Source organism: Mustela erminea, chromosome 18 (assembly GCF_009829155.1).
Source record: "Mustela erminea isolate mMusErm1 chromosome 18, mMusErm1.Pri, whole genome shotgun sequence".
NCBI classification, from domain to species: Eukaryota; Metazoa; Chordata; class Mammalia; order Carnivora; family Mustelidae; genus Mustela; species Mustela erminea.
In genome coordinates, this window is record NC_045631.1 from 58,778,453 (window position 1) to 58,787,898 (window position 9,446).

The 9,446-nt window shown below is 63.5% G+C and overlaps 1 protein-coding gene across 1 annotated transcript in view; it reads right to left on the bottom strand.

Annotated features, from left to right (window-relative positions):
• The window catches only part of TIMP2 (TIMP metallopeptidase inhibitor 2), a 44,182-nt gene extending 35,719 nt beyond the window's left edge, over positions 1-8,463 (bottom strand). Inside the window, exon 1 of the mRNA XM_032320085.1 lies at positions 8,293-8,463. Within this exon, the coding sequence (XP_032175976.1) occupies positions 8,293-8,422 (130 nt within the window). The 5' untranslated portion in view covers positions 8,423-8,463. The remainder of the gene's footprint in view (positions 1-8,292) is intronic.
• Positions 8,464-9,446: the final 983 nt, after the last annotated feature.

Here is a 9,446-nt window from a genome sequence, read left to right on the forward strand (position 1 = left end):
GCTCACCCCGCAGAGACTTCCCAGCCTCCGCTGGGCCAGGATCCCGAGGACTTTCATCCTGGAACAAGGAAAGGAGGCTCGGGCACGGAGTTGGGGTTCAGAACCGGTTCTGGCTGGCTTTTCTCCCAACGCTTTCCAGTTTGTCTTTTTCCTCTAAAATGTCGGTCCATTTTCTCATTCTGCCATCGGTAAAGCGGCAGCCGGGGGCGTCTGTACCCCGGGGCCCTCGAGTACAAGCGGGGGCTGTCGGCAGAGCCTGCGGCAGGACCCCGTGCCCCGCCGGGCCTGTGATGGTGCCCCCAGCCCAGGCCTCCAGACGACAGATCAGAAAGGGACCGATAAAGCCTCAGCCTCAGCCAGGCCCGTGAATGAGCTCAAGACTCCAGCCTGTGCGGCTCGAACAGGTGCAGGACACGAGTGACACCCCCGGGAAGCCGACACAGAGCGGCCAGGCTCCGAGTTCCAGGAAGGACCACAGGCTTCTCACAGAGCCACAAACCCTCCACGCGACCGCTTCTCGGGGGACCGGAGGGAGCGTCAGGCGGCCCTGGGGTGCCGTGTGCCCCCCCCAGGCTTAGCGCCATCACCCAATCACAGGGGGGCCTCTCTGCCGCCTGCCCCTCCTGAGGAGACCCTCACCTCCCTGCCTCTCTCATCCATCCCTGATGCCTTTCGACTGAAGAAATTACCCACCCAAGACACGTTCATCAAACACAATTTAGAAAATGCAGATAAACTAAAGGAAATAGAACTCACCCTTGACCTCACCACGGCCTAGAATTCTGACACCCTTCCAGACCTTCCTGTGAGCATTCAACGTGTACATGCTTCTTCGTGACGTAAAGATACACACAAAAGTAATAAACCCGCATAAAGAAAAGCCAGGGAACTGCCACCAAACACCAGGCCAGGGGCGACCCGATGGAAAAAGGGGAAGTTTGGGCCAGGAGGGATCACCAGAGGGTTTGGGGCGGGGAGGGGGGTGGGGGGGGCAGCAATGTTCTGTTTCTTGACCCGGATGCTCACTCGGAAACTTGAGAAATGGAGAGCGCTTGGGTGTGCGTTTTAACAAAACGTGTGTGTATCGGCCCCAGCCTCGGCCCCAGCCGGAGGGAGAGAGGGCGCGCGTTCAAAACGTGAAAGCACTCGGGCGGCAGCTGGGCTCCTCAAATTAATACCCTCCAAACGTCCTTCAAGGTCGGAAACGCAGATCCGTAAGGAACCCTGCCATCAGGTTACAGCTTTCTTTCTTTGGCGCATCTGCAGTCTACGGGCTAACCTCTGAGCCAGGGGTTCCTCTCCCCCCACACCCCCCACCACCGCCCCCCACCGCCTGGAGCAGCCAGCCCCACCCCACCCCGCGCCAAGCCCAGGAGGCTCAGGATCACCAAGGTCAGCCTCCTCTGTTAACAACCCCTACCCCGGCCCCCATCTCAGGGGCAGGACTTCCTCGGCCGGGCCTCAGTTTGATCTTCTATAAAATGGGCGTAACGACTGAACCCGGGGCTGACATCAGGAACCTTGGGAATCCACCTGCCAGCACTTAGCATTTCTTAAGGACAAGGTTAATAGGCCCCCATCACCCTCCCTTCACAAACGAAGTTGCTTTGCCTCCCAGTTCCCTGGCTGCCTCCTGGCGGTACCAAAACCGGGCCCGTGTCTCCCTGAGCTCCGCAACCCGTGTGGTCCATCAGTGTGGCCCGCCCTCCGGGTCGGGCGCAGACGGCGAGCACAGTGCAGGGTCTTGCGCACAGAGAGGGCTCACGTCCCCACCTCCACACACACACACACACCACAGCCTCCCAGGGGCTCCGTCCTGAGCATCTGACCTCCACTGGTTCTTGTGATCTCCGCCCGCACCCCTCGGAGGCTCCTGTTTGGAGCTGGAGAGACGAGGCAGAGGCGCTCGCCTGGACCCCTCCCCTGGACGCCGCTGGGGGGCTCCACAGCGGCCTCCTCACGGCCTTGTTTGAAAAGGCCGGTCTCCTCGCTTCCTGCCGACCCTGCCGACCCCTCTTCCCCGCCACGTTCCACTTCCCCTTCCCTCCGGGTCCCTGCACACATTTTCCACTGTCTGCCGAGCCACCGCCCGAGCCTTTCTCGCGCAGACCCCAAGGTCACTGTACCCCAGGGGCGCTGTACCCCAGCAGAAATAAGCAGGGAATGGAGCCTCAGGCCTGAGGCCAAACCCCAGGGGCGAGCCCACCACGAGCCCTTCACCCCCACGCCAGCCCCCAGCTGCCAGATCTGCCTCATGTCTCGAGTCCTTGCCCAGTGCACGCGCCGGCTCCCAGAAGAACACAAGCCCCTTAAATCACTGTCCTGTCCGCAGCTTCACGGCCACTGCCCCACGTCCACACCTACTGGCCCTCCCATGGAGCCTCCCTGCCTCCACCCCCACCCCCGGCTGGCTTTGGGCGGGTTCCATCTACCCCCGTTCGGGTTCCTTCCAGAGACCCCACCTGTTGGCTTTTTAGACTGAACAGCTGTCCAGCCTGCCTCACTGGGGCCCCGGGAAGCCTGACCCGGGTATTCTGACTCAGCTGACCAGGGGGCAGTACAGTTTCGTCAGCTACAAAGTGGGATTCCTCTGGGTCTCTGCGCATTCTCCCCCTGGAGTCACAGACCCGCGCAGTGATGGAGGCACAGAAGGATCCCAGCTTTCCAGCCAGTTCGGGCCCCAGGGTCCAGGCAAGTGGCTCCCCGGAGCTCCCAGCTCCAAATGGGGGAGCAGCTTCATCCCACTTGCGCTCGGAGACACTGCCCCTGACCCTGCCTTGGTCTGGAAGATTTCCTCCACCACGGCCCTCAGCCACCTCTCCTCCCAAATTCCGGGGCATCTCGTCGACACTCTTACCTCTGGTCCTTACTCTCCACACGTGCTCAGACCCTCCGGCACCAAGACAGAAACCTAACCTAGCAGCCTCAACACTTACCTGCCCATTTAAAATTTTATACATGGGGCACCTGGGTGGCTCAGTGGGTTAAGCCTCTGCTTTCAGCTCAGGTCATGATCTCAGGGTCCTGGGATCGAGCCCCGCATCGGGTTCTCTGCTCCGCAAGAAGCCTGCTTCCTCCTCTCTCTCTGCCTGCCTCTCTGCCTACTTGTGATCTCTGTCTGTCAAATAAATAAATAAAAGTCTAAAAATAAGAAAAAAATTTGTACAAGTGCAGGTGTCGATGTCTATGTTAAAAACCTAGAACATTCTTTTCTCGAACCTCAAGTGTCCGGGGTAGCCTGCGTTGGAGACAAACCTTGGTGGGCATCAGAATCACCTGGACAGTGTTAGAAACACCAGTGCCCATGGCCTGGACCCTGAGGCTGGAACTCGGGACACCCATTCAGACACCTGCGACTTAGCCAACTCCCCGGGCCACGCCTGCCGTCACCCGCAGGTGCACACCCTCGATGGCTGGTCTTGGGGCCTTGGGAGGGGACAAAGACTGCAGGTGATAAGTAAGAGGGGTGTCCTTTGGCCCCTCGCCCTCCTCTCTGGCCTCATCTGCGCCCAGAACACTCTCTGGCCTTGGCTGGACAGGTGGTCCCTCTGCTGGGCACATCGCCACGCGGCTACCACGGACAAGGCACTTCACTGTGCCCGGGTGTGTGTTCCCCGATCTCTCCTCGGAGTGAGGGTTCACACTCTCCAACCCTGATGTCCCAGCACTGCTCTCCTCCCAGGGAGACCACCCTAGCTACGGGTCCGGCTGCCCTGGATCCCTTGTGCGTGTGTGCCGAGGGTCAGGGAGCATCCGAGGCAGGGGAGAAGCGCTGACCCTGCCCAGCACGCTCTCCTTTCTGTCTCCTGCAGGCGTTCTCTTTCTCCTGCGGCGTCTTCCATCCTTCTAGGCTCCTCCAAACACATCTCTTAGCCATTATGGACTCTAAGGGGTTCGCCCACACCTGCAGCCCCTCGGGTGTCCGATCAGTGGCTCTGCACCTGGACGAGGGTGGCTGCCTGTCCCTCCCGACCCCGTAAGCCTGGCGGCTGTCCACGTCCTCGTTCTCAACAGGCTCAAACACTGCTGACCGATCCGGACCACGCGGCTGGTGCGGGTGTCTGCCTGGCGCCCGGCTGAGGCAGCAGGGAAGACGGGGAGGCGGCCGCGCTCCTCAGGAGCCCACGGAACCCAGGCCACGACTGCCAGTTCCCGAGGGCCGAGCGTGTCTGGGAGGCTGGCAGCCTGCCCTCAGATCCCAGGCAGGTACCACGGTGCGGGGAGAGCTCCCGCCAGCCACCAGCCACGCCCCAGCACGGCGTCTACACCCGAGTCTGGGACACATCTCTCCCCCTCTGTCTCCCAACCCCAGGAACTGCCAGCAGCTCCGGTTCTAGTCACTCCCCTGGGAGAACGCAGCCTTCTAGTCACTCCCCCAGGGACACAGCCTTCCAGGGCCGCTGTCCGAATCCAGGTCCGGGGCACTCCCCCTTCAGCTCCCTCCCTTCAAAACCCTCTTCCTCCAGACCCCAAAAATGCATTGCCCCTTTTCACATGCTGACTTCATTTATCATTTGCCCAAAAACCCTGGCGCCTGTCTGACTTTATGCCACAGCCTGGCCGTCGGGGAAGGGGTCTGCGGGGCTGTGCCTACCTGCCACACACAGTTCTAAACCCACGTCCACACGGCCTGGCACGGTGTCTCGTGAGGATGAGATCAGGCCTTGCAATCCATGGGGCAGAGCTGGCCGCTCCGTAGCCATTCACGGAAACCCAGCCGGACAGGAGAGCAAGGATGGTCGGAACACGGATCACATTCTGCTCTGCAGAACGACCGCCACCCTTACCCGGCCCACGAGCGCCAAACGAACGCCTCATTTAGCCCACAGGAACCTCTGCCCCTCCCCAGCACGCGTGTCTGCAGAAGACACACAGTTTCCGAGTGCTTGGTGCCTGCTGTTGGACCCCCATCAGTGCACACACGGGGCCAGTCCCCTCGCCTTGGCAACCAGCACATGGCCTTGGCTACGGGTCCTTCTCCACCTGGCGTCGGAAATCACCCGGGGGGTTTGCAGACAGCCGTGTCCAGAGACGCCAACCCCAGAGAAAGATGCCACAGTGGGCACTCCTTTGGAGTAGAACTGGGCTCCGCCCCCAGAAGTGAGATTTTATCACCGCCCCCCCGCCATCCACAGAGCTCCTGGATTTACCCGACTCCAGAAACTAGCCCGTACGGCCCAGATCTGCCAAGTCGCTCAGCGGGCTAACTGCCTCCGGGCTCACTCCACGACGGTACCGCCTGAAGAGCGAGCCCAAAGCTGGTCTCTGGCCGGGTTCCGGGCGCCGTCCACGCCCGCCATCCACAGCCAGAGTCCACGAGACGGTCGGGGTCGGGCCAGCAGCACATGGGAGCCGTGCTCAGAGACGGGAGACGCGTCCCGCCTGTCCTTGCTTTCCCGGAAAGACGGGGAACAGAGCCTTCCAGGAGGGACCCAATCGCCTCTCACCTACATACGCTCCCTTCATCCCGAATTCCGTGACCTCATCATGAGCTCCTTTTGCCGACCACACTTCCAGTCCTACCGGCTCCCAGAAGTCCCCACACAGGCAGACAGAAATCCGACTGTTTCTTAAGTCAACCGCCTCTTGTAGACACCAGGCCAGGGAACAAGCCCGCACCAGGCCAACAATTAAAGGTGCCCGGACGCCACACTGAAGGGCAGCTTGTAGGCTCCCAACGTGCTCGCAGCTGTCACCCTTCACGGGCCCCTGCGTCACAGCCCCAGGGGGCCCAAGGTCACCGGTGGAGCGGAGGTCCAGAGGTCCGGGCCAGACTCCGTGTATCCACAGAGCGACCCAGACTTCAGTGATGGTTACCAGCGCCCCAGGCAGTTCTGTTCTCAGCCAGAGCCTGGGATCATTGCAAGACAGTCATGAATAAGCGCCCTTAAAGGAGAAGCAGGAGAAGCAGACACAGAAAAGCCACAGCCTTCCCTGGGAGGTGGGCTCCACGGCCAGCCGTGTCTCGGCTCTGTATCCCATGGTGGCTGGGCACAGAAGGGCCAGCTGCAGCAGCCCGGCTCGAAGACCTCTCCCCGAAAATCATGTCCACCCAGAACCTGCGTCTGGGACCGTATCTGGGAAGACGGTCTTTGGAGACGTGATCAAGGCAAGATGAGGTCATGCCAGACGAGGGTGGGCCCTCAACCCAGGGACCAGGCTCCTTCTAACAAGAGAGGGATTTGGACAGACATGTACAGAGAAACCCACTTAGAAACAGAGCAGCGGCCGGAGCGACGTGTCCACAAGCCCAGGGGCGCCAAGGAGCGCTGGCAGCCAGCAGCAGCTGGGAGAGGGAGACCCAGGGCAGATGCTCCCTTGGACCGTCCAGGAGGAGCCAACCCTGCCACACCTTGATTTTGCACTTCAGGCTCCCAAACTGTGACAGAAGCAACTCAGGCTGTTTGGAGCCTCCCAGCTGGAGGATTCCCCACGGCGGCCCCAGGAACCTCACGGACTGGGCTTTACCGGGCAAGTCGTGGGCAGCCCCACAGGGCCTCCAGGCTGGGACGGGGTTCAAGGTTAGGCTCTTGAACGATTCTGATGCTAGGAAACAAGACACACATGCCAGGAGATCCAGGTGGGGGAGGGAGGAGCGCACAGAGCAAGAAAGAACCACGAGGCTTGCTGAAGCTCCTTGACCCTGAACCCTTGCTGCCTTGGCTTCCTGGGCAGGCCAGGACGTGGCTGGAAATTCTTCCCATGCAGCTGAAGAGTGAGGTGGTCCCCAGGCCCAGCCCTTGCCTGCTCGGCTCCTGTGAACCAAGCCCGAGCCCAAGCCCTTACAAGACTCGGTTCCTCTGGGCGGTTCCCGCCAGCCAGATGGTCAGAAGCACGGCCTTGCTCTTAGCAAAGGGGCCTGGGCGCCCAGCAGACTCCCCAGAGGAAGGCCAGCATGCCTTGCTCTCAGATCCTGCTGGGCACCAAAGCCAAATCAGGGGTCAGCCTTATGCCCCCCGGCTCAGGCTTTAAGTAAAATGGCATCACAAGCACGCACACGCCACGCTCCACACCCAGGTGGCGGAGACACCCGATACCTGCAGGTGGCCGCCTGCGACCCCCTCGGGCTAGGCGGCAGGTCACAGGCCCAACCCGGGAGCAGCCAGGAGCTCTGGGGGTGTGGGGAGATCGGAGGCCAAGGCTAGCAGCAGGAGAAACCCAGACACCCCGGCCCCGGGTGTGCACAGGTGAAGGCAGCCGGCCTCCCCACACCTCGCCTGGCAACCAGATGCTCCACCGGCTGCGACTTAGAAGCTCAACCTGAACCTGTTGAGAAGCCAAGGGGGCGGGGAGGAGGACGGGGCCTGCACCTGCTACACATGGGTCCTTCTGGCTCAACAGAACTCGGCCCAGGAAATCTGGCGGACCCTCACCAGGGCAACTGGAGGCCCTGACGGAAACCTCTGGGGCCCCGCTGGTTCCTCCTGTTCCTGCTGCGTTCTCCCTGCTTTTCTCCGGCCCCAGTGTGGGTCAGAACAAATACCGAGCTGCTTCCGCCTCCCTTGCTCGCTCCCACCTTTGTGGGGAAAGGAGTGCGCAGAGGAAAAGATATTTTCTGAGAATTCTAAGCAGCCACACAACCCCACTTGCCCCAAAGTCTCCAGTCTTTGTGGATGTCCTGCAGGCAACCAGCGGCCAAGCACTCAAGGACCGTCCTCCCTGTCCAGCCCTGAGCGCGACGCCTCCCAGGAACAGAGCAAGGGGCGGCCCCTGGGGCTCTACCTGCCTTTCCCCGCGCCCCTCTGGGCCCAGGGAACTGGCCGGAGGAGAGAAGCTTCCATTCTGCCCCAGCTTCATCCGGGGAGCCCCCAAACCGGGCTGGTGGGAGAGGGCCAGGCAGAGAAGCCCTTCCCCACCCGGCCTCGGGCCTGAGAAGCCTAGCCCCATCTGGTCTGTCTGGGAAAGTTTCTCCCGGGGTCCCCAGCCCTCCAGCCCCGGGGCCGGGACTCTCCCCAGCCCACGCTGTGTCCCCCACTCTCCCCGCCCCCCGCGCTGGCATCCCAGGGTCCTCCGCCTGCCAAACCCCGTCCGCTCCCTGGCTCCCTTTTCTGGGGCTGGAGCTGCGGAGGAATTTCGGCGGAATGTTGAGGTTGAGAAGCATCTCGGCGGAGACGCAAAGAAAGGGAGACGAAAGGAGAAAAAGAAAGTGCGATTTCGGCGTCCACTTGCAGGATTCTAGCAGGCCCGAGGGCCGGCGAACGGGCGTGGGCCCCTCGGCAGGACGCGGGCGGGCGGGGCGCCGGGGACCCTCGGGGAGGCGGGCACCGGGCCGGGGCGGGGTCGCCGGCTTACCTACGTCCGCATTGCAAAACGCCTGTTGCGGGTGCACCGGGGAGCAGCTGCAGGCGTCGGCCGGGCGCAGCAGCGTCCCCAGCAGCAGGAGGCCGAGCGCCAGCCGCAGGCTGCGGGCCGCGGCGCCCATGGCGGGCGGGGGCGCGGGGACGCGGGGGCGCGGGGCGCGGGGCTCGACCGCCGCCGCGGCTGTGCGGGCGCTGGCCTCGGGGCGCGCCGGGGCCGCGCGGGGCTCGCTGCGCTCCGCGGGCGCGCCCTCCGCACCTGGCCCGCGCTCGCCCGCGCAAACTTTCCCGGGTCTTTGTCGCGGGCCGGAGAGGGGGCGCGGGACGCGGCGGCGGCGGCGGCGGCGGGCGGGCGGGGGCGGCGAGGGAGCGAGGAGCGCGCGCGACCGGCCGCCGGCGGCTGCCACGGCCTTCTGTGGATGCGTGCGCTGCGGGCGCGGGCCGAGCCGGCCTTTTATTGCGCTCCGAGGCGTGCCGGCTCCGCCCCCCGGTGGCGGGCGGCCAATGCGGCGCCGGGAGCTCCCGGCCGCCCCCTCCCCGCGCGCCTCCCGCGCCTCCCGCCCTCCCCCGAACCGGCTTTGTTGTGCCCGGACCCGCAGGCACGTCTGGGGCCCGCAGCTGCGCACCTGGCCCCGGGCCGCGCCCCTCAGGTCCCCGCAGCTCCCCAGCCCCGCCCCCCACCACCCGAGATCTCCCGAGGTCCGGGTGGCCGCTGCGGGGCGGCCGGCGCCCGTGGCGGGGGGGTGGGGGGAGTGGGGGGGGGCTGACTCAGCACTTGGGACCCGAAGCCCACCCCTCAAGGGCACCAGGCGCCCACCCACCGCCCCTTCCTCTCCAGCTTGGCACGGGAGGTGTACCCTGCCCGACTCGCGTCCACTCCTGGGGTCCCTGAGCTAGGGATTGAGCCAAAGGGAGGCGCGCTGCGGGGTAGGGGTCATCCCCCGCCGCCCCCGTGGTAGGTGGCCTGGGGAAGCTTACTGAAGAATCCTTTTACAAATGGAGGTCTTAGAATTTTAAGTGCGCTTGGCCAGTTCAGACGGAGGGGGAGGGGAGTGGTTACTATGAACAAAACAGGATTTTATATAAACTGGCCATATTTTTGACCAGCCGACAAGAGCCAGAGGGGTGGGCCCAGGAGTCGAGGAGCTG